The sequence below is a fragment of the Passer domesticus genome, chromosome Z (assembly GCF_036417665.1).
Source record: "Passer domesticus isolate bPasDom1 chromosome Z, bPasDom1.hap1, whole genome shotgun sequence".
In the NCBI taxonomy this organism is placed as follows: Eukaryota; Metazoa; Chordata; class Aves; order Passeriformes; family Passeridae; genus Passer; species Passer domesticus.
In genome coordinates this window covers 18,257,001-18,282,099 of record NC_087512.1, presented here as the reverse complement: position 1 = coordinate 18,282,099, position 25,099 = coordinate 18,257,001, and the positions used below count along the sequence as shown (strand labels likewise).

Genomic DNA, 25,099 nt, shown 5'->3' with positions numbered 1-25,099 from the left:
GATTTAGTGGTGGACTTGGCAGCTCTGGGTTAACAGTTGGGTTAGGTCTTACAGGTCTTTTGCAACCTAAACAATTCTATAATTCTCTATATACTGTGCATGGACTAAGATACAAAGGTCTCTTTGAACAATGTTCTAAGATACTTTTTCTGTCCTTAACACTCCTCTATTTATAATCACCTTGCTCTTACACATATGTCTTCTTTTTACCTGGATCAGGTCGATGAAGGTGTGATCATGTATGAACACTTACATGCTGAGTCAGCTGACTGGAGTGCAGAAGATTTCTTTACATTTACTGTATCCTCTCCACCATCAGCTCTGGATATCCAGATGTTCCATGTTGTCATTTCATATGAAATTGATAGGCATGATCAGAGTAGTCGTCTTCTAGCAAATACAGGTAAAAATTCTTCACTGTTTTGGCTCAAAATTGTTTTGGATCTGTCAGAGTCCACTGAAGAATGGAGAAAAACAAAAAACTTCTTTCTCTTCAGGAAGCAGTGACCAGAATACTTCTGAGACAGAGAGTTCTGTAGGGTAGTAGCTTGGAAAGCTGCGTTCACTGCACCCTTAGAAATGAAATAGCTACATATGTTTGATGCTTCCTACTGCTGTAGAAGATATTTTGTTTTCTATAATGGTAAAAAACCATTATCTATAATGGCGAAAAATACTATCAGAAGCTTTTATAGTACAGCTATAAAATGTTCAGTTTCTAAGATTCTCTTTTCATTTCTGCCAGGTGCCATAGTCCAGGAAGGAGGTAGAGTATTGATCAACAAAACAAATCTAGATGCTTCAAACCTATTGATTAAGCTACCTGATGTACAGCGCTCTGTGTATGAAGTCTGGTATCAGGTTGTGTCTTTACCCCAGCATGGCATGATTCTTGTTGGAGAGCGAAACGTTACCAAAGAAAAGCCTAACTTCTCTCAGTATGTACTGGACAAATTTGGAATTATGTATGTACATGATAATTCTGAATCTCTAAATGACAATTTCACTTTTGCTGTTTGGTTGAACCTGAAGAGCAAGCCTGCTACAAAGCCCCATAGTGAAGTTTTAGAGGAGATGTTTAATATCACTGTTTTCCCAGTGAATGACCAATCTCCAGAGCTGAAGACTAAAAGACTGCACTTGAAAGTCCTGCAGGGAGATGTGTCAATGCTGGGGGCAGAGAATCTGAAAGTTGAAGACTTAGATAATGCTCCAGCTGAGCTGAAATACACCATTGTTAGCAACCCCAATAATGGTTACTTAGCAATGAAAAGCAATCTCAATGTCTCTATAAAAGATTTCACACAAGCTGATATTGACAGTGGTAAAGTGTGGTTTGTACAGGATGGAAGTTCATCTTCTGGGGTGTTTTATTTCAGTGTGACTGATGGTAAACATCGTCCTTTATACAAACTGTTCAGTCTTGAAGTCGTACCAATTGCTCTTGTCCTCGTCAACCTTACCAATGTTGCGCTGCCACAGGGCCAGACATCTGTCACTATTACTGACATTCAGCTGTCAGCCGCCACAAATGGAAAAAGCACTAATATTATGTATGAAATAACTCAGCCACTCAAATATGGCCACCTCATGATTGGAAATGAGCAGGTTACTAAATTTGAGCAGGCAGATTTGTACTCGGGAAGGCTCTCCTATCACCTGACAAATCTTACCGCTTCCAGTGACGTACTGGAGTTTATGCTTTTTACTGCAGAAGGCAGTCTAACAGGACAAGTTCTGAACATCACAGCAAAACCTTTAGTACAAATTGTATCTGACCTGCAGATTTCAAATCAAGAAGCTTATACATTTGGAAGCAGTGACCTGGATGCTTCTGAGCTAGCCAATTTGACAAACAGTAATCCTAGATTTGAAGTGATAGTGCCCCCCTCTCACGGAAGGATTGTTAAGAAAAGGTTTGTGAATGATGCAGTGTTTGAAGATATTCAGACTTTCACCCAGGCTGACATTGATAGTGGTGTTTTGCTTCTAGACATAGACACAAATATGACAGGCATTGATCTGTTGAATGACTCATTTACTTTTATACTCAGGGCAGATGCTGTACAGCCTGCTGTTGGCTGTTTTCAGTATTCCATTGTGCCACACAGTCCTCCACTTGTGCAGGGTTTTACAACAGAAGTGCATTTTGTAACCAGCATGACCACTTTCAAGGTTCACTCTACTTCAAAGGATGAGGCATTAGTCTCCTCACAGAATGAAGAACCTGCAATAGCACCACAGAAGACTGAGCCAACTATGTGGCCAGGGCAGAATCACTGGGGAAACCTACATGAGGAAGGTCCACTGCTAAATCAGGCCATGGGAACAAGTGTATCTGTGGAGATGAAGATTACAAACCAGGTTAATGCCAGGAGTCCCAGAGAGCAGGCGGGTGAAAGCAACCCTTGGTACATTATTATCCCCCTGGTCCTGGTGTCTGTGCTGCTCATTGTTGCTGTTACTTCTGTGTGTATTTTGTTAATGTGTCAGAAGAAAGAGAAGAGAAAACCTTTAGTCAAAAGTCAAACAGATGCAATCCTCAGTAGTGCAGATCGATGTGTGGAACGGAGTTTGGCTGTGCCTTCTGTCACAGTGACTCCTCTCCTAAAGGGGGCTGAGAGAAGTACAGCCTCTACATTCGTGACAGTAAAACATGAGCAGCTGCTTCCTACAGTGGCTTCTCCAACTACAGAAAGATATCTGAAAAACAGCTTTTTAAATCTTGATCCTGAAATGATCCAATATTGTCGAAAAACAAACCCAACTTTGAAGAACAATCAGTACTGGGTATAGTTACACTAGTTTTGGTCATGCTAATTGATGTATGGAAAAGTGAATATATATTGTTAACATATAAACTAATTTATCAAATGGGTCAAATACACTGTGTGTTAGATGAAATCTAAATACCTGTGAAATAATAATAACAAAAATCCTGCTGATTACAGTGGCCATGATAGAAGATTTGCAGTTGGTATGTCAGCAAAATTCTCACTTAACTCAGTGGGGAATTTGGCCTCATGGGTTTTGAGTCCACCCCGTGTATGCAGTATTTTTTATTTCTCATGAAAGGTAAAATAGAATGTTCTGTCTTGGATTATTTATTTTTTATGGAATTGTTGAGGTGTTTTTTTAACTGATTTTATTATAAAGGTCTTTTATTCCTTCTGAATCACTACTTATCTTTGAAGAACTTAAAATTGTTTCAATAAGTCATTTTTTCATGATGCTAATTTCAATATGTAATTTTGACCTGAAGTCTGTTCAGAGGCCATTACTAAAACAAAACTGAATATTTTGACAGGTCACTAAACTTGATATCCAGAATTCAATTCAGCAACAAAAATACAGCAGTGGATAAGAATTCTGGTAGAATACTGTGAGATATTGTTGTTTTTTGTTTTGGTTTATTTTATACTGAACTCTAGCCTTTATTATCCGAAAACTGCTAAAATATATCCTTTAACTCTACTCCATGTGGCAAAAATTGAGTATCTGTCAGTCAGCCTGTGTGCTTAATTGCCTTTAAGCTTAGATTATGCCTGGATGTGCATAAAATTTCCTGCTCCTGAGAAAGGGGTAAATTCTGCTTTCAGTGAAGCAAACACAACTTTCTCTGGAGTCTATGTACTCAAGCAGATGTCAGTAGAATCAAGGTCTGGGCTGCATATTGTCATGGGTCCTGAAGCTACTGACAGAAGCAATCCTGAAGGTAGTGTGTATCCTCTTTGGAAGTTTCACAGTTTACCCTTCATCTTCGAGAATACTGAACAGATACATCTTATGCACTGCTACCAAGTACCATATACTCCAGCTTTGCTCTGGTGATAAAATGTGCAATAATTTCTGTGCAAAGGGAATATTTCACTCTTTTTGGAAATCCAAACTCAGTAGTGATGTGCAGTCTTGAGTTAAGGCCCAATTTTATTTCTACTGAGAACAAATAATACAATTCCTGTTGACTACAAAGAATGAACTGATTTCAAGGAAATGGCACTGTGATCATAAACAGTCCCTTATGAACTTCTAATCTATATTTCTCCTTTAAATTGCTACAGGTCCCATCCAGTCTCTTTGTAAAAACTCTGTTCTCAGCAGTCTCAGTACTGCAACCACTCAGTAAACACTGGAATACCATTTTTATTTAGACCTAATTTTATTTAGGTACTGCCATTTTCGCTTTTGTAGAATGGATTTGCTGACCTTGAGATCCTTGGTGCTATTCATCTCATACTACTTTGTTTGGTTGATTTCTAGAATTTTTGATGATTAAGTGTGTTTCTGTAATTTATAGATTCTAGTTATGGGAAATTTTCACCCACAAGGTGGGCCAGATGTAAAGTGTGCTTACTGCTGTGTTCTGGGAGCTGAACACAGGAGTAGTGGAGTAGTCCTCATCTTTTCCACCTCTGCCATGAGCAGACATGATTGTGGTGCATTTTTTAGAGGCCACTTCAAGAAGAGTAGTCCATGTCATACATGGAAAATATCACAAGCCACATCTTCAGCTGGTCAAGTTATGAGAGTGCTAGAGACTAAAGGTATGAACCTTTCATGTGCTCAAACTAAAATGTATTAGAACCTGGTTACACAGTTCTTGCATTTGTCATCACTGTATCTTCCCTGATGCCAGTGTGTGAGTTCAAGCATCTGATCAGCATAAAGGGCTCTGGGTGTTCTGGTGTCTCAGCTGGATCTCACTATAGATCTGTGTGTGGTGGACCTTTTCTGCTTTCCCTGAGGAGGGCTCTGGGACTGTTCTGAGCGACTCTCAGCCCAGAGGTGGTGTTGCTGGCCACCACAGGGACACCCCTGCACCCTTTGTGGAGGTACAGCTGTATGTCTCTTGCCATTTCCTGGGACGCCTTCTACCAACACCAGCTCCTCCAGATCCCAGCTGTCAGATGCAGCCTGCCTCCAAGGCCTTCTAGACAGTGGCAGCAACTTGTCCCTTTACACCAGGACACATTCCAAAGAGGAATAAAGAATTCTAATCTCAGCACTTTCCTAACACATGAAGATGTCTGCTTCACTTTTTTCTAGCTCTGAGACCTTCCTGTTGAGAGCAAAAGACCCCTCAGGCTCCAGATCCTTCCACGCAGTGTACCTACAGTTTGATACCAAAAGAGACCACTGCTGAAAACTCCTGGAGTCTGGTGACAAAATCAGCTTGTGACAGGGTGAACAAATAAACAGAAATGAAATGTGTTCTTTGTGAGATTTTGCTAAGTATATTGGTGTAAAGACAGGTGTGCCTAAATTTGTGGTGTTGGAAATAGAACATAGGTCTGATGTAGTGCTGGTGATGAAAGGAGATGGTAGATGAGATGCTGGTAAAAAATGACCATTATGTAATAGCCAAAAAAAACTGCCATTCAGTTATAACTCCACAATGGAATGGGCATTCTTGAGTTCGAGCATTTGCATGGTAGGAGAAAAAAGCACTACATAAGAACATCCAGAGAAGTGGTAGAATTTATGCTGGCTCTTTCAGCTTTAGCATAAGGGGCTGAATTCTTGCTCTGTTTCCGAAATGGTTTTGGTTGACAAGAGATGTTCATTTCCAGTAGATTAGCAATTATGGGGTTATATCTTGTGCATTTTGCTCAATTTTTAAAGCATTGAGGGTTTTTTCAGTTTTGTTTTTGTTTTTATAGTTAAAATCAGCCTTAATACCTAATTAATTAGGGAAGTGTGCCAGCATTCAGTTTTCTTCCTCAGTTTTTGCTGCTGTGAGACAACTGTGCCGAAGTGCCTGCCATATTATGGAATGTTTTAATGGAAACTTTGTATGAATGTAAGTTTATTGTTAATCAGTGATTACTTGGTTTAATGTAAAATGCAGAGGCAGTATTGTAACGGAAAACTACATAATAATTTAGCTTTAAAATCCCATCCTGAATCCCTAGTAAAAAAAAAAAAAAAAACAAAACCAAAATTAAAAACTCTGATTATGTTACACTTTTCCTGTGGACAGTGCAGAATATTTTTTGGCAGAGGACAAGAGTTTATCTTGTTCATACATAGATATTTAATATAGATAAGTCTGCTCTGGCTTAGCTAGTCCAGGTTTGAGGTGACAAAAACTAGCTGGGATGAATCTCATACTGGGTTTCCTAAATTACAATCAATCTAGAAAATGCAAAAAAACCTACCCCATTTTGTGGTTATAGATCTTTTTGAGATTGTAGGAACACCCATATTTTATGGTCAGAATCTGGCTTGAATATGTAGGTTGTTTCCCTTGGCTTTGAAATTGTGTGTTTTATTTAGCGAAGGTGGTGTTTCTGAAGGATTCCCCTTTTTACCAAATGGAGTTATAAACTGCAACATGAAATGTATTAAATCAATAAACTTTTTGTTTGTAATACATGGACTTAATGTTTTTGTGCTTTTTTTTAAGACCTCTGAAGTACAGAGACACAAAAGAATCCCATTGCCAGTAACAGCATTCTTCTGAGTTTTCTGATTTTTTTTTTTTAATTGCACATGTGTTCGGGTGGATGCTGTGCTGTGCCCACTGCCACTCAGTGTGTGTGGCTGTAAAAGGAGACACCTCTCACTGTGCACCTAACCTGGCCATGTCCAGCAACATCAAAATAAAATGCATTGATTTGAACTTGCTGAAACTTGTGCAGTGAGGACTGCACTGGGTTTATTTCAGGAAGATTGTCTGTTATTTAACTGCATCTGATTTTAAAATATCAAGTTCTTAAATACATTAATGTTAATACATTAGTGCTGTTTCTTCTTTGATTTTCATGTTGATCGAAAGTACCCCCTCACCCCAGCCTCACACCAAGTGCACTGTTCAACCCAATTCTTTTTCTCAATCAGAATTTAGCTGGTCTGCAGTCGTTCCTGTAAACTGAGGTAAGGAACTTCCTCTTGAGACATCAGAAATGCTGGTGGCCCTAATGCATTCCTGTACACCATGCATTAGTGCCCTGTGCACAGAAATCTGTCAGCTGTAATGAGTTGTGTCCCCCTCCTACACCTCAGAAAATACTGGTTTGGAAAGAAGAGAAAATAGGACAGAAATGGTCATAAACCCTTTACATTCTCCTTTTATTTAAGTATGGATGAGAGCCAGTTACAACTTTTGTTGTAGTAGTCTTTGCTTCCTTCTACAATTCCAAATTCAGCAGAGAGTCTGCTTACGTGGCCTCCAGTCTGCTTTGCACCACTTTTTTCAAGTCAGTCCTTGTGATGCTATGTTGAAATACATTCTGTGATTATTTTTATACAGACTGAAAATAATTGTCCTGGCATATTCAATGGAAACTGTATTAATTTATCTTCACTCATTTCAAGCTAAGTAATTCCTGCCAGAGCTTGCATATCCCAAATGCAGTTCCAGAACAAAATGTTCTTTCATTGCAACTGGTGAAATCCGTATTTTCACATCTATTTGTAGGGAGATTCTGCATGGTGAAATACTTGCTTTACATGATTATTTCCTCATTTCCAGTCTTGTTGCTTGGTTGTTTCTGTGGGAATCCTTTATACATCCTGGTAGGCACTGCTAGACATGAAATTATTTGCAGTTTGAGATTTTAGCTGCAAAGCATCTGCATGGCTTCACAGTGAGAGGGGTATTACTTCACATAAATTTGTTGGGGAAAAACAAAGGAGGAGCAGATTGAGCATTGGGATGGGAGTGTCAGAACTCCTTGCAAGAACACAGGCAATAGACTGGAATAAATTTATGCAATCTAAAATGTGTGACTGATAACAATAATTTGCTCCAGCTCATACACTTCATCTTGCATAGGTACAAGATGTGGTGCATGAAAGCACATTTGTAAGAAATTTCTTGAAATAATAAAAAATAAGTAACCAAGAGGTTGCTTTTCACATACAAGTATGTGAAAAGTACATATCAGTGAAATTGAATCTCTTAGGGAGAGGCATGTAGGAAGTTGTTTTGAGACATGCAAAGCCCCAGGGAAGCTGCTTTGCTGGCAGTGAGTTCTGAGGAAGGAGTTGGTTAGACAAGCAGGGAGAGATAGGAGGATTACAGAGGCAAGCTTTCTGGGATTAGATGGAGTTTCTAAAAATGGGAAGGTCGTTTGGAAGCAGACCCATGGGTTTGTTTGAAAGGCAGAGGTGATGTGCTGGGCTGTGCCTTAGCAAACAGGCTATGAACTGCCACACTGCCTGGGAAAAGAAAGTGTCAAGGTGAATTTTGCTCCTACTAGAAGGGAAAGTCCTGCTTAGGGATGGGTGTCAAAACCTAGAAGATCAGTTAGCCTTTTCTTTTGTTTCCTCTGCAGCTGGCAAGAACTATTATTTCTATTAGAAATAAATAATCTATGACTTGGACATTTTGAATTTTGACCTAAGAAGTTTCTTTCAAGAATCTTCTTCAAGAAGTCCAGTTGTGGAGTTTATCAGATCGGATCACTGAAATCCATCTTTATATAACCACCACCCAGACTGGCTGAGTTAAGTTGCTTAGGGTGTAATTCAGATGTAATTTAGGTCTGTTGGCATGGATGTTACCTTAAAAATAGAGTTGCAGCATTCCTAGTGTCTTGGTCAAAGTGCAGAAAGGAACAGGATGAACTTGCTGTGAATTTTGACTGATTGTATTAATTGGAAGCAATTAATGATTAATGGTAAATCTAGCAATCTGCAGATACAAAAGGTATTTATAAGTAAGGCAGCAGAGGTCTTACTCTAAGTTATATATGCTTCTAGGAATGCTGCAATATAGTCATCAGTGAGTGCCTGTTTTCCTTCCTGAGGTCACCTTGTTCCTGGTTGCAGCACTTAGGTTCATTTAGTCTTCTCTATGGTGCTGATTTCTGGGATTCAGAGACATCTCCTTGGTTCTCAGCATGGAATCGCCCTCAGAAGACAAGTACTTCTGTGTGCCATTCAAGAGCAAGGAGGGAGGTAATGGTCACCACTGATCTCTGTAATGGCCTACTCTAATCTGAACCCACAATTTAAACTTAAAGGCACTTAACCCATTTCCATTTTATTGGTTCCCCAGAAAGCCTGAAAGGTTGTAAAATGGTGGGTTCGTGGTGTCTCTGTGTGACTCCACAGCTCAGGAAGCAGCAGCTTGTTCCCTAAACACCAAGCTCAGCTTGTGCTGTGCTTGGCAGACCTTGGACATTTAGCAGCTTGCTCCATGTCCCATTAGGCTGCTGCACAGACAGAGGGCAAGAGCTTTCACTGCCCGGCCTCTCTGCCCTCCTCCTGCTGTCAGAGAGAAGCTCTCTCCTGCATCTTCAGTGCAGCTGCAGAAGAAGGAATTGTTCTTCTCTCAGGGGCTGGCAGGCAGTGCAGCCCTGATCTAGTTTCACAGATGTCCTGCTGGGGAGTTCTCAGACTGGCAGCTGTATGCAGTGGGCAGTTATTTGCTAAGAAATGCCTAAGTACGTGTTCTGCTTTAGCGTTTTATCTTCCTTTAAAAAAACCCGAAACAACAAACCAATCTCTTTTTTGAGAAACACAAACACAGAAGAGGAATATATAAACACACATACACACACATATATATATGTAAAAATTTTTTTAAAATATATGTATAATATAAATCAGACTCTCTGTCAGGTATTGGAATAGTTGTAAACATTGCATCGCCTTCCAGGCACGAGGATACAGTCTGTATAAGATGAATGTACATACTGAATGCAGTTTTGCCTATTACCTCAGTGACAGTTTAAGTAATTCTCCATTGTGGGTGCTGTAATTTTCTTTAACAAGTCTGACTGCCTAGAAATTCACTTGTCTCCCTTAAGTAACTGTTATGTGGTCTAATTGCTCACTGGCCACAAGTCACCAATACGTGTTTATTTTATGGGAAAGTTCAATGATACCATGTTCCTGTACATAGATTTTGAAATAGAAACTTTCTAGTTCTTTGAATATTTGAAAGTCTTTGTAACTCCAGACCCCTTGGAGCTGATATGTGTATTTCAAGTAATAGCATGGCTGCTGTTGACAACTTGTCCAACTTTTAGTGCTTTGGGAAGAAACACACCAACCCAGTTACACGTGGGTAACTGTAGAAAATTTTGAAGTAAATAGCAAAATTTATTTTGCCTACACACACTTTTCTGGTACGCAAGACATGGACCTGTTTATTTCTTAGCTATTTATTCAATAAACAAAGCAAAAATGATGAAGCCAGTTGTTTGTACAGCCAATGCAGAGTCCAGTGAGACTGAGTGCCTTTCTTTAGGAAGTGCAGAGCAGCTGTAACTGGAAATGTGTTTGAATGCTGTGTGGGTAAATCATCCAACTGGTTATACTGACAGCATATGCTTAAAAAATACCAAAGCAAGTATCCAGCAAGTATCTCAAAAAGGTGTTTTATTTTCTTGTTTACAATTTCCATAGAGGAATGGAAGTAGTTGTTTTCCTGTTAGCAGATACTTATATTTTCAAATTTATTTGATTGAGCTCAACTTTTTGTCCCCTGCTAGAATAGATTGCACAAGTGACTAACAGCTTCCTCACAATCACATGCTAAGGAAAGAGGGACATGCCTGACTCAAAGTCTCTGCAAACTGCCTTTGAAGATTCCACAGACACAGGAAATGGCATGGCCTTTCTTGCTTTTAGGACAGATAAACAGGACGCCTACATTCTTTGAAATGGATGCTGGAAACTTGGATGGTTACACAGCAAATCTGTAGCCTCTCTGGTTGGAAGTGACTCCTCTGTGTGAATTTGCTCCTTCAAACCTGACTCAGGGGGATCTCACACAGAGGTGTAATGGGAGCAAGCACTGTTGGCACTAGGGTGTTGCTCAGCCTGTGAAGTCTCCTGGGTTGGCCATAACCACTAATAAAAAGGGAAGAACATCAGTTGAGTTCTTTCAGTCTGAGGTTAAAGAGCAACAAGGACCTGGAATCACCATACCTGCATATTGATAACATACACCAGCATTCACTAAACCTTCAACACCCCAGCAGGAGCCTGACAGTGCCTGGTTTCACTGGAAAATGCTGAAATCAGAATGGCCTTTCTTTGGGCTTGCCTTGGGTTTACACTCTGTTGACTGATGGAGAGAGACCCCGAGCTGGCAGTTCAGGGTCTGAAGTGATCCAGCTCTAGCCTAAATCTTGCAACTAGGTTTGCATATCCCATATACTCTGGGAAAATCTTGGTGTGGTTAGGTAAGGTTAGGTAATGATTGGGGCATTCATGTAATGTTGGGGAAATCCAGATTTAAACGTTCTGCCTCTGACTGAGAAAATGTCCTCTTCCACTCCCAGAAGAGAGTCCAAACCTGTGAGCCATACAGGCTTTTTGCAAAAATACTGAAGGAGCAAGAGGACACTAAATCATGCAGGGTGCTCTCCAGAGAGCCAGGGTCAAGACTTCAGTAAGCCAGGTGAGTGTTCTTTTTCCATTACTATGAGCAAAAAGCAAGGGAAAATATGTTTTCCTGCAGAAGATCCTCCTGTGCCTTCTGGGGAGAACTGCTGAGCTGCCATAGCTGTTATCTGAGTCACTGACTGGTGAGTGCTGGCAGTCCAAGGTGAGTGGAGACTGGCCCTGTCCTGCTGCTCACAGCTGGAAACCAACCTCTTTTTTTATGACACAGACCTTGTTCCTTCGGTTTGGCACAGACAGCTCCAAGTCTGTATCAGTAGCTACTATGAAAAGTTTTTTTCAGATATCTAATGCTCTGTGTCTAACACACTACCTTAGTATTTTTATTTGTAATTTTTTTAAATGTTAAGTCACTGACTCCCAGCATGTTTTTGTTTAAGTATTCAGGTATTTTGCAACAACAACATTGCATACATTTTCTTCTCCAGACAACCACCTGTAGATGTTAATACCAAAGGGTTTTCTTTTCCAATTGTTTTACGACTTCTTTTTTGTTATTTTCAGTTCTCACATAAATGGTCCCACAGAAATCATATCATTGCACTTTCCTGCAGCCCCAGACAGAGAAAATTTTCTGACATTTTACTGCCACACAGCAGTTATCCAACAGACACATTTTCCCATTGCTTTTGCAACAATGCTTACTTGGTTTTCAAGTTTTGATGGGTTATATTCAACTAGGTCCTCTTTGTCTTGACAGATTGTTTTCCAATTGCTGCTCCATCTTCTACTGTTTTCTCTAAAATCCAATAAATGGGCCCAGCTGGCAGATGATATGATTTCACCATGGTAGAGTCTCTTTCTCAGATGAGTGCAACAAAAAATCACACTCACAGATCCCTGCTGTTTTGGAATCATTTTGCAAGAGGTTATTTTGACTTGCTTTTAAAAACACAGAAGCCTTCACAGAACACTGCCCAGACTTGCTGCTGAATGAACTTTTATTAAATGCTGCTTTTTGAGAATGGGAATAATAACATAAGGGTGCAGAATCCCTTGTGACATCTTACCAGGTTTCTCAGGTCAGTGCATTTCAAAACCTGGTTCTGTACTTACCTGAAAGCAATACAAAGAGCTACACATGTCTAAGCTACAAATAGGTTAGGGGCAATATTGGCACAAAGAAAGGGCCCTCGTCAAATGTAAATAAAAATATTTTTTTATTGGAAGCTCATATAAAATTTTATCAGCTTAAATATTTCATTCGGCACAGTAATCTTTTACATATAGTAAGGATGGTGTGAGGTGATGACTATGCACTGGGAAAAGCTGGCATAACAGGTGTTTGTATAACACTGTCATCTCTTCATTGAGTTTTCTAGATTTAATGGAATTTCCCAGTGTTTTGTCTGTGCTGGTACTCCTTTTAATAGTGAAATAAGTAACTAAAGCCATTGATGATCTGGTACTGATTCCAGAATTTATCAGTGATTCTCCTTTCCTTGTTCTCATTAACAAAGTGGTCATTTCTTTTGTATTAAATGATGGAAGATGAGAAGCAGCAAGATGAATGGCTTCCTGTGGTTGTGTGTTTTATAGACCCTGGTTCTACCCTTGCTCAGATTCACCTTCAGCTTCTTTCCCCCAGTCTTACAAAGAAAACACTCAGTGTTTCCAGTTGCTGATCCAGAACTACATGTATAGGCTCTGCAGAGGATCTGGACAGGCTGCATCGATGGGCTGAGGCCAGTGGGGTGAGGTTCAACAAGGCCAGTGCTGCGTCCTGCCCTTGGGTCACAACAACCCCAGGCAGTGCCACAGGCTGGGACAGAGAGGCTGGAAAGCACCTGGGGGTGCTGCTGACAGCAGCTGAACATGAGCCAGGCTGGGCCCAGGTGGCCAAGAAGGCCAATGGCATCCTGGCCTGGATCAGCCATGGTGTGGGCAGCAGGGCCAGGGCAGGGATTGTCCCCTGTACTGGGCACTGCTGAGGCCACAGCTCCAGTGCTGTGTCCAGTGCTGGGCCCTCAGTGCAAGAGAGACCCTGAGGAGCTGGAGAGAGTGCAGAGAAGGGCAGTGGAGCTGGGGCAGGGTCTGGAGCACAAGTGCTGTGAGGAGCAGCTGAGGGAGCTGGGGGTGTTTATCCTGTAGAAAAGGAGGTTCAGGAGAGATCTTATAACTCTGGAAAAATTTCTTCAGGGAAATGGATGTTAAATGTTGGAATGGGCTGTCCAGGATCATGGTGGAATCACTGTCCTTGGATGTCTTGAACAAATAACTGGACATGACACTTAGTACCACTGTCTACTTGCCAAGGTGTGATCAGTCAAATGTATGCTTGGAGATTTTTTCCAGCCTTAATAATGCCATTATTTTGAGATTCTCTAATTTTGTGTCTTGACAAACCAGCCAAAATGTGCCTACACACTGGCCAGATGGCTGTTGCCTCTTCAAATAGAGGCATTGAGTTGGATCTGTCTTTGACTCACCATGAGATACTAAATTGGGCTTCTTTCCTTCTTTAGGCTGCTAATTTTCCAATTACCTTGTAATAACTTAGCATCTTTGAAAATGTTGCACCTCTCTCAAACTTGGCTCAAAATGGATATTGCACTGAAATTAGAGATGGGAGGCAGACAGGCAGATGGCATGCTTGTACAGGGGTGGTTCCTATGGAAAAACAAGCTAGAAAGGAAGAAATGCAATTCAGGGTTCAGTAATTTTATGGTGTTTCATATATTGAAAGACTGAAATGTAAAACAGTTACACCTAGTAACATGGTATTTTTGTAGATAATTGAAGAATGAGGAATTGTGTTTTGAGACACATTCTGTGATTGTCAAAGATAGATATTATTAACACACTGCTACAGTTTTCCCTCCCTTTCTTCTTCCTGTGGTACTCTTAGTTATTGGGTTATTTTTTTTCCTCCCCCTTCTGACTCAATTTTTTCTTTTCTGTACTTCATTGGCAAGAGGAGAGTGGACTTTGGAAAAACCTTAAACTGCATTCACACATGACCTTATCTGAGGAAAAAGACAAAAAAAGATGAAGTTTTTCCTCTTCCTAGAAATCAGTGACACTGAACATGAATGCAGATGACAGTAGAAAACCTCATCAGTTTAACCTGATCTGCAGCTGAGTGTTTTAGATTAAAGAGGGTAATCCTAGGCTCTAGTAGCTTAAGAAAGAAGTGTTATCTCCATGGAGCAGTGATGGGACCAAAATGAAATGGATTTTTGATGCTGATGTCCATGGTTTTAAAAGTAGGAACCTGGACCAGAGTGTTATAGGGAGGATAGATATTTGAGGAAATCAAATTTCTCCCTCTTGTGAGAAGATTAATAAGTCACAAATATTTTGCTTTATAAGAAAATGACCAAGATCTATCTTGATGATGGCCTGTGGTAGGTTAACAAGTAACAAAGGTAACAAAAAAAGGCAAAGTGAATAGAAAACACTTCTGGTGCACAGCTTAAATATTGCAAAAACATACATGGGAGCATAATTTTACTGTTGTTTTTTTTGGAAGTCTTCAAATTGAGCCTTCAGATTAAGCATTTCTTAAATATGAAGACCCAAAGACATTCACAGGCTTAACCATACTTAAAGTCTGAAAAATTATGAACTCAAGGACAGAGTAAAGAGTTGTCAAGCTGAAGGGCTGTGCTGAAAGAACAAAATAAAAATGAATGCCAGCAGCCAAGCGAAGAGATCTACTCACCTGATGTCCTTGAGGAAGGGGGAAATGAATGGCTGGCCTGTCCTGATGCCTGAGTACATCCTCATGGGCACAGTGCATGAATTCTCTACTTTCTCCCATTCTTTCTCCCAGTCTCCAGTTTCTGGATCCAGTGAGGGTAGGTACTGCCTGCCTGAACTCATGGACTTCTGCAGTGGTGGGACGATCATTTGAGTCTTGACTATTTCCCACTTTGCTCTGACAAACAGGCTGGTGGTGAAGGTTCTCCTAAAATAACAGAACCATGGTGTGCTCTTTACCTCTTGGAATCAGTCTATGGTGTAAGTATTCTGCCAGGCATTTTGGAGTCTAATCAAAGCCACCTTAAATTTTAATGTTGGCCCAAGTGCGTTCAGTCTCTGTTCTAGCAGATGTTTTTCTCAAAGACTAGTCAGGTTTTGGTTTGGGAAGAAAGTTAAAGGCTTGGAAGGAAAGAGCAAATCTGGAAGGGTTGCCCTGTACTTCCTTAGGCTTTTGTTAACTAATACTCTTTTTTGGAAGAGTCAGGTAACCATCTGGCTGCAGCTGGGTGCCTGTGCAAAGCCCAGCAAAGACAGTCCTCACAGTGCTGTGCTCCCTGAGCACAGCAGCACTCCTACTGACCAATGCAGAGACCTTTAGGTCATTCCCCATGTTTAAACAGAAGAAATCACTATTCCTTTTCAAAAGGAAATGACGTTAGCATGAAAATGGACCTATCCACCTCAATGAGCAAGGCAGGAAGTGTCTACGGTACTGAAAAGAAATATTCTACATGCTTTGTCCTGCATTTTCCCACTATGTACACTTCACATTCTTGGAAAAATGAAGAAAAGCTGTTTCTCTACTCTGTTTCTAAATTCCTAAAAGGCATTTTTATTGTATAACACCTAGCTGCTGTTTAGTATCCTCAATACAATAAGGACAGTAGTCTGAACAGGCATCCAAAGAACAGGTATTCGTATCAGTGGAACTTACCAAAGTAATTGATTAAGAGGCTAGAATCTCTGGGGATATGCAGGGTAAGTAGCCTTTCCTTAATCAACTTTTTTAGACTGTTAAACTGTGTAAGTCTTTTGGTTGAACTTGCGGTTTTTTGGCTTTTTTTGTTTTTTTCTCGGACAAAAATGTGAAACACCCTGATGCCAAGTTTTTGGTATTGCTGTATTTCTAATCATAGAATGGCTTAGGCTGGAAGGGACCTTAAAATTTCCTAATTCCACTGCTTCTGCCATGAGCTGAGACACCTTTCACTAGACCCAGCTGCTCAGAGCCCCACATGGTGGGTGCTACATGCCTGTCCTGAGCATTTCAATCAGGAAATAAATATTTGTGTTAAATTAAATTATGGAAAATACAAATAAAACCAAGATTATTTATTTTTAGAAAGCTCATTTTTCTTATTTGTCTTTTGACACTACTATTTTGAATTATAATAGCTAAACTGTTAAGGTGAAAACAATGAAAATTATTGCAATACAAAAAAAAACAGGTATGCCATTAATTGCAACTCAAGAACTAAGTGACTTGAGCTTTTCCCATTAAAATATGCTGTATATTATAAGCATGATATATCAGCAAAATAAATAAAATCAGGTTTCAGAAAACTCATTAAACATTAAAAAGACAAATTAACAACAAAAACTTATTTTGAGCCAGAACAGATTTGTTGTGGGTTTTCTGCCTCAGAGTGGAATTTAAATTAGATTCAATTCTTCAGTGTTTTTCTGCTTTTTAAGGCCATTAGATGATAATACTATCCCAGGAGAAACCTCTTTGCCAATCAATTAGAAAGACTCTTAATGGGTTGTTTTAGAATGTATCCACTTACTTGGGTTATATTAGTAATGGCAAGAACTATATATGTGGGTTACATATTCAAAGCAGAGTATTTATATATTTGGGGAATTATAGCAGGTGTAAGGACTTTAATTTTACTAATAACTTGAAAATACTTTGAGTGTGACTTTTAGCTTTCAGATGTTAAAGACAGACTAGCTTTCCCCTCTCAACTTCACAATAAATAGAGAATGACGCATACTTGTGGTTGGTTCTGCCTGAGAGCTCTCTGTCATGAAACAAACCCCTTTCATTCACCCCAGAATTTACTGCTGGTCACTCACTTTTGCAGGAAAATATGAGCTTTTGTTTCATTTGAGTTTACTTCAGTTGAAGTTGATGTACTAGTGACTTCCTAAACAAAAGGCACATTTTGTATTCCTGTATTGATTAGAAGAGCATTCAAGTATTCAAAGATTGAAGAGAATTCAAGGATTCAAACTTAACAGCAGACAGGAACTTTAAGACAAGCAATTAAAATTTTTTCTATGTGCTTCTCTTATTTCAGTTCAATTATTTCCACAATTTTTACATCATGTACAGAATGTGTAGAACTGTGATTTATCCATGGTCACTTACTCTGAATAGGAGGAAGTAGATAATAAGAGGTAGCTAAATATGCCTGTTAAGATTTTAGAATTCTGGCTTCTCATTGTAATTCACACTGATTTAGTCAATGTCTTTAGCTGAAGTTCATTCGTATGGAGACTATTTGCATACATCTTCAGTGCCTAAATATGAAGATCATCAGAAAACAGTGGCTAAATAAACATCTACACCTTATCTTTTGTTTGTCCCCCCAAAAAATTCTTGACTCTGAATGAAAATCATCATCTTTGCTGACTTGACACAAAGATTTACATATTAATGTTTTAAAAATAATTTTTTGATGCTTATTTTGATTAAAGCTATGCAATTCAGCCATATTGCAGGCTCAGAAAAAGAGGAGGACATGGCAAATGAATTGCTGCTAATAGGAGAACATAGGAGTGGGAGGTCTGGACTTAGCAGCAGTCTGGGGTGCCAAGACAGGGGCACAGGCTCAGCTGATGTTTTTCAACTCATGTTCTCACTTCCTCTCTTGCAGATTGCCCCAGTGGGCAGAGGGCAGACGGTCAGTGCCCTGCAGTGGCATCCACCCCCTCCTTTCCCACTGCAGTGGGAATAGCCCACATGTAATATAAACAAGGACATGAGATCCCACACCTGCTCGTGATGGTCGATCCCTCTCCTTGCCTTGCTCATCCTGCTCAAGTCACACAGCTACCTCCTGCTTTAGCTTTATGTTTAGCCTTTATCCTGCTTGCTTTATGCCGCAGAGCCCTTGCCTACAATTGTAACTCCCTTTAGTTGAATTTAACTGTCTTGATCTTCTGTATATCCAGCTATGGCTAATTCCGCTCGTGACTCTTCCTATGTGTGGTGGAGTAGAGCTGTGCTCTGATAGGCCACTCATTGTCCAGAATTTTCAATACTGAGAAAATCCCTGAATACAGGATTAATGTCTCCTCAAGCACACTGAAAGTGCAATAATGATAGCAACTGGAGGCAGAGATACCCACACATGTCTGAATCTGTCCTAGTGGCAGTTCTTGGCAGTTCCTCTGCCTTGCAATGAATCTATTCATAGGATACAACCATGCTACAGGCTCAACATTTTCTTTTTCATGCATTTGTGGAAAATACTATTTTATTTTGTGTGCTGACAACAAAACCATTTTGTCTGACTATCATAAGGCCTTTCAAGGCAAAAAAAAAAAAAAAAAAAAAAAAAAAAAAAAAAAAAAGTGGTGGTACTAATGGGCGTAAAACTTCTGTGATCTTGGTTGCAATGTGTCTAAAATGGAGAATTACTAAAATTCAGGTTTTCTTAGTAACTCCATTATGTCAACATTTCCTGGTTGCAATAGTCATGGGTTTCTCTTTCACTGAAACATGACAAGTTGAGCAATTGGCCTCTTGCTGGGCTGTCTGGAAAGATGATGCTACAAACAAAACTAAATCTACTATTGCAGATCCCCTCTGTCCTCCACTCCCACAGTGCTTGGTTTTCCCTTTCCTCCGTGGGCACCTATGCTTTCCAATTTTATTTTTCACTGCTGTGGTGAAGAAATAAAGATGAAAGAGAAATACAGGGGGAAAAATATAGTGGGAAAAGTGATTGTCCCAGTGCTTAAATAACAAGGCAGCCTCAAAGTGCACAAAGAATAAGGTAGGTCTTACCTATTGTTATTTTGAAGTTATTTATTTCTATAGGATTCTTGCTGACTTAGAGGGATGATACACTGATTAAAAATGACTGTCTGCATGATATTCACTTTTTCTGAAACTTGTACTCTTTTGCTTTATTCTGACATAACAAGTTGATAACACGACAGTTTGCAGAGCTGTTGCTGCAACTATATCTGAAAACCAAAACTGAGAAAAAACCCAGCCTGTTTTTATGAGTGGTAATTTCATATGTGGTTTGTTCATAAAAATGCCAACAATAAAATGTCTATTGGCTTCTTTGGATTGAGCTCCTGTTGCTGGTATTTGTTTTCTCTTCCCATCCAGGAAAAATTACTTTTAAATTTCATTCCAAAAGCACAAGAACTTGTCAGCGCTTTTTATTTTATTTTTTTATTTTTATTTTTTTGTCCCAAAGACAAATTCCATTTTCCTGTGTTAGTTTTCCAGAAGGATGTGTACTGGGGCTACCAAGTCCTGCCTGTGCAGTTATCAGTTCCACTGAAATGTGCTCATGGAACAAGGTTTCACATCATCTGTGTCAGCCTCAGAAGGAAGATGGAAAAGTTTGATTTAACCCAAGGTCAAGTGAGGAGCCTTGCAGACAGCAAGGCATTGCTGTTATGAGTTTTACCCTGCTGTGCCATGCATGCTCTGGGGCAGATTTAGGGGCCATAGTATGATGTGTAGATACCAGCTATTGTAATAATAAAATCCAAAGATCACAATTAGTGAATCATTGAAGTAAGAGTTCCATTTGTTGATTACATCTATGCTTGAATATCAATCATAACAGATTTTTAATAGCACAGAGGCCAATCCTCTTAGAATTCTGAGCTCATGGCTTGTTAACCCCACTTACATTTGTAAATATGATGGTCACAACTGGAAATTACCATATCTAGGAGGTTTTGAGAGTCTGCTTGTTTTGTGAGTCCAAAATCATACTGAGGGTGATCCTAATGACCTAACACCATTGAGTGTCACTGCTTAGGCAATTCCCACAGCTCTGTTCAATTCCTTAGCACTGACCTACTTAGCATGACTGCATTCCCTGAGCTTCAGTGCAGTGCTAACCCCCAGTACACAGCAGTGCAGCTTGTGGCAGCACCACGTTACATCACTTTTTTGGGCAATGTTTCAGTTCCTGGACCTTATGTTGAAAGAAGTGCATAAGCCCCAAAATACCAAGCCTCTTTCAAAGAGAGATTCTTCCCCTGAGAACTGGAATGCTCCACTGGAGGAGATGACAGCTCAGGTACAGCAGTGCCCTGTGGCTTGCAGCTGTATATTCCACTGTTCTGGCAGTGTTGTGTGAAAAAATAACCCCACATTCTGTGGGACTGCAAAGTCCCCAGAGTGATTTCCACATACAAAATCAACCTGGGGCACAATTCATTATCAAAAAGTGTCAAGACTGTTTACACTAGCAAAATGCAGTGACAAAATGCTTAAACTGATAGTGGATGATAAGAGAATATAGAATCCCAGTGACTTCACTATCACATATAGCTTCATCAATGAGTTGTGTTAGCCAGTCTTTAAAAAATATATGTGTTCGTATGTGTGGTGTGGCTTCCTCATTCTCTTCGTACTGAATTATTCTGCAGAACATGAAGGGAATGGCTTTTGTCTTGGTTATGTTTATGAAACAAGCCATTAGTAGGCAGAGCTTCTCTAGAGGATGTTGCATGTGAAGGAAATAGGAGAGAAACGAGTGATCAGAGTGATTTTCATGACCTCAGCATTGAGGAAGACAAGGGGTGACTTACACCCTGTTTTTGAAAAGTATGACATCTGGGGAAACTGAGTCCTGTGAACCTACTTGTTTTTATGGAAAAAAGAAAAAACAGCTGACTGAAAACAAACAGGAATTTAAGATTATGACCGCAGACATTCAGCATGTGACACAAAATGCTGAGTAAGTTTGAAAAGACTTCTTTGCCAGCAAACAGGAACTGTTAACTAATCTACCAGCTTATCTCTGATATATTTTTAAAACAAATGTCAAATTTTTTGGGGTTTGTTTCCTGAAAGAGAGGTCTGATCCTACAGTAATCACCCATCCCAAGTGCTGTTGAGGCTGCCTACTCTAAATTAAATTTCTCAGCAAGGTGCACTTTTACCTGGCAAACTAGGTTCTTTTAGAGTAATTTTGCTCAGCTGGAATAGACAGGGTGGCTCCTGGAAGAAACAAGGAAAGGTTGATCTTTTAGTTGCACACGACTGAACTGAATGACTGAGTACATCTGTACTATGATCCAACAGTCCTGCTCATAAAAATGAGAACCCATGTTTAAAAATGAAGAACTGAAGACAGTCTTTCTCTTCCTAGGAAATTCAGATTATCTAACCTCAGTGGAAAGAACCTGATTTATACATCCAGCTTCTGATTCCACACTGGCTACTCTGTCTTAATTGGGATTTAATTTTAAAATACTTTTAAATATTTTTAAATTTAAATTGTAAATATTCACAACTAGTGTTGCAGATGATCACATCAGTTTAGCATGATTGGTAGCCTAAGAGAGGTAGTTAGACAGCCTGATTCAATTATTTAAAGTTATTTAATGGAAATGGATGAATTATTAATAATGAGTAATTAAGCTGACCAACACAGAAATTTCTCTGCATAGAAATAATACATGTAAAAAAATTATTGTTATTGTTAGTTATTGTTCATGTTAATGTTATTATTCATCCTGCCTTCACATTTAAAAAGGCTTAGAATTTGGCCCTACATACATTAGGCATTTTAAAAAGTGTGAAAGAAAAGATCTTTTGTATCAGACAGACTACCTAAATTAATTTTTCTTCCTTTTTTTCTTTTGTTATGATATTTTAAAGTAGTGTGAACAAAAAAACCTCAGTGACTCCCACTGTGAAAGAAAGAAGTAAGAGGACACAAAAGTTCCTCATGCAGAAGTTAGGTCAGGGGGGTTTTTGCTGGTTTATGCATGAACAGTTAAAACATAGGGAAGGCATCAATTTCCGTGTGCAGTTTTGTATATTGAGCAATGCTGAGCAAAAGCACAGTGCACACCTTTCTGGTTCTCTGCAGAGAAGTGTGGTAGTGTTGAATTAACTTATAAATCAGTTCCTTGTTGCCTTTTATAAAACTGGGACTGCTTTTGGAAAAAATTGGGTGTTTAAAAAGTTCTATCTGAAATGGCACAAGTTGATTTTATTTTATTCTTTCATCTGCAGATGTCACCAGTCTTTTCCACTGCATGGAAAAATACAGCTCATTTAGAGGAAATTTAAGCCTGCTGACAATTCACTTGGCTTTCTGTGCTGCTTGTGAACCTCACAGTCATAGTTTACAGATCATAAATTAAAAATGGTAAACCAGGAGAGAGCATTGTAAAATGCTTTTAAATTACTTCTGTCATTTCATTGGTAGGATATAATGTCTGAGTAACTTAAAATGAGGAAAAGAGTGCTCACTGTGACATACTCGTCACCAGTAAAGCTATGGTGCTAATCCAGGAAGACTGAAATATTCACACTGAATGATACTGGGAGAGTTATGTATCTGCCTTGACATTCCAGAAAATAACCATCAATGCTGATTATTCCTCCAAGACTCCACTGTAAACCATATGCTGGATCACTACACTTAAAAGTCAGGTCATGATCTGCACGTCTGAAATAAAAGTAATTTCAGCTGTTGCTGGTAGTCCACAATCTTGCTTGTGTTTCTTTACATCTGTGCTCTCCTGGGACTATTTTCATGACACCAAATAATCCAATTAATCCATTACCTGCACTTAACCTTTATCAAGACAAAGTGACATATTGACTTACAAGCATTATACAACTGGACAAAACAGAAGGTGCCATTTGAACATTAGTATTCCTCTGAAGTCACGTTAGTTCTAAAATTCACAAAGCCCTACTTCTTTCTGAGTAAACAGATTCATTTATAGAAAAATGTGTTGTATGTGACATAGTATGTTTTAAAATTTCTCACTTGGATAAGAGTTTTAAGATGTTTGGAGGTGTAGTTCCCACACACAGTTTAAAAAGTAGTGATGTTATCACCATGTTATCACCAATTTTTCAAAATATCCTGTGCACATTCAATAATTTGAAAATTTTTGAAAAAAATTGATTTACAAACCTATGAAGACTGTAATAATTCCAGTAGCAGTTTTAGAAGGTAGATATGTAATAAGTGCCATACTGGTGCAATGGTCCATCTATCCCATTATCCTGTGTCCACCAGTGGCCAATATTGGATACCTACCCAAAATGTAAATCAAGAGAGGATGCATACATAATATTTGCTCATGTTCTTCTAATATCTGTGGTGGCTTTCTCTGCTGCTATTTTATTTGGTTGCTTCCTAAACATATGTGATTTTTGTTTTTTTGCATAAGTAAGTTCCTGTAGTGCATGACTAAATAACTAGGACTTTGTTGAGCTATTAAAAAAGAGTGTTATCTATGTTAAGAGCTTATCTATGTCTTTACTATCTCTTCTGATTTGCCACTTTCCAGTCCCAGTCTACATGGTCCCTCTGTATTTTCAGTCATTTGAGTCCAGTCAGGATCTTATTTATAGGACAGCACTGTTTGTCTAAATGGATATTGAATATTGGTCACATTTAGAGGGTGTACCACCCTCAAAGCATGGCTTTGGGGTCATGGCTAGAAAATGAAGACACATCACAAACATATGAATTCAGGTGGTTTATCCCTTGGGGAATGCCTGTAAAAGAAAATGTGTTTGCTGATAGAGATGCCTTACTGGTTAATCCCAATTATCTAACTTGCTCTGCAAAACATTCCCTCTGCTCCCCAGATAAGTATCTGTAAATAATGCTTTGCTTAATTGCTGAGCTCATATTAAAATTGGCAGAAAACATGCTTTGCTGTCATTTTTCAGCTGAGTTTAGGCACTAAACTGAGTTCCAGTGACACCACTGTTCGGCACAAGGCCAGCGCCAGCAATAACCTCGTGTTAAGAATGATAGCTGCAATATTTATTCACGAACACAATTGCAGGCTACACATGATTGCTCTCTGCTCATGCATTTCCAGTGGCATGGAAATTACTTGTTTCCTGCTTGGTATTATTTCTGCTTCAGCTGCTTGGCTCTTGCTCACACTCCTGCAGCCAGGCTGCCAGGGGTACAAAGATCAACTCCAGACCTCGGAGACAGATGTGCTCTTGTCTGTCTGATCAATGAGCAAGTTGGAAGGCAGAGCCACTGTCTTGTGCTGTGGCTCATGGGGCTGTCATTTACACTGCTACCTCTGAAAGACAAATGAGGTCTTGACTGGAAGTGAATTTTCTAATTGAATTATCCAATGCCTTAGATGGAAAAGACCTTAAAAGCCCAGACCATGCAAAGGAGATGTAATCTGAAAGGAAATCTGGTTCACATGGCACATTAACCTGTGCATCATTCTGAATTTTGACCTATTTATGGCCCAATGCATGAAGTATCTGCTATTTTTGATGTCTAAGATAAAGATTTATCTCTATTTCTGGGACAGAGTGGATAATACAGGAAGCTCTTCTGTTGGAATAAGAAAGGGCTATAGCTGTCACCTAAGTTATTTGCAACTCTCAAGTAGTTCACTTGGGATTCCCACCCAGGACTCAGTTAACACTTGTTTGTGAGGCTATGCTGATCTTCTCGGCATTGGGAAGAGGCAAACCCAAGGATTCAGTAAGCCTGGGAATGCTGTGAGGCTGGAGATATGGTGAGGCTGGGGATGTGGTTCGTGTCCAGTGCCACACCTGCACAATGCAACAGAGTCTGGCTATGTCCTGGCTGCAATCCAGTCACCTGAGCAGCCCTAAACCCTGCTTTTTGTTTTTGAGAACCCCTCCAGGTTCTCCTCTTCACCAATGCCTTCAGTAATCACTTGCCATCTTGCACCTCTGATTCTGTGTCTCTTACCAACATGAGAAATTCTGTAGGGTCAGGATGGTAGGATGAATCCTTTGCAGTTTGTGGCCCTGTCCTACAGAGCAAGATCAGTGGCTGCCCTTGTG

The 25,099-nt window shown here is 39.6% G+C and overlaps 1 protein-coding gene across 1 annotated transcript in view; it reads left to right on the top strand.

The window, feature by feature from the left end:
* Window positions 1-6,379, top strand: part of LOC135289781 (chondroitin sulfate proteoglycan 4-like) — a 36,477-nt gene extending 30,098 nt beyond the window's left edge. The window contains exons 9-10 of the mRNA XM_064403614.1: window positions 220-403; window positions 746-6,379. Coding sequence (XP_064259684.1) covers window positions 220-403; window positions 746-2,796 — 2,235 coding nt within the window. The 3' untranslated portion in view covers window positions 2,797-6,379. The remainder of the gene's footprint in view (window positions 1-219; window positions 404-745) is intronic.
* The last annotated feature ends 18,720 nt before the right edge of the window (window positions 6,380-25,099 follow it).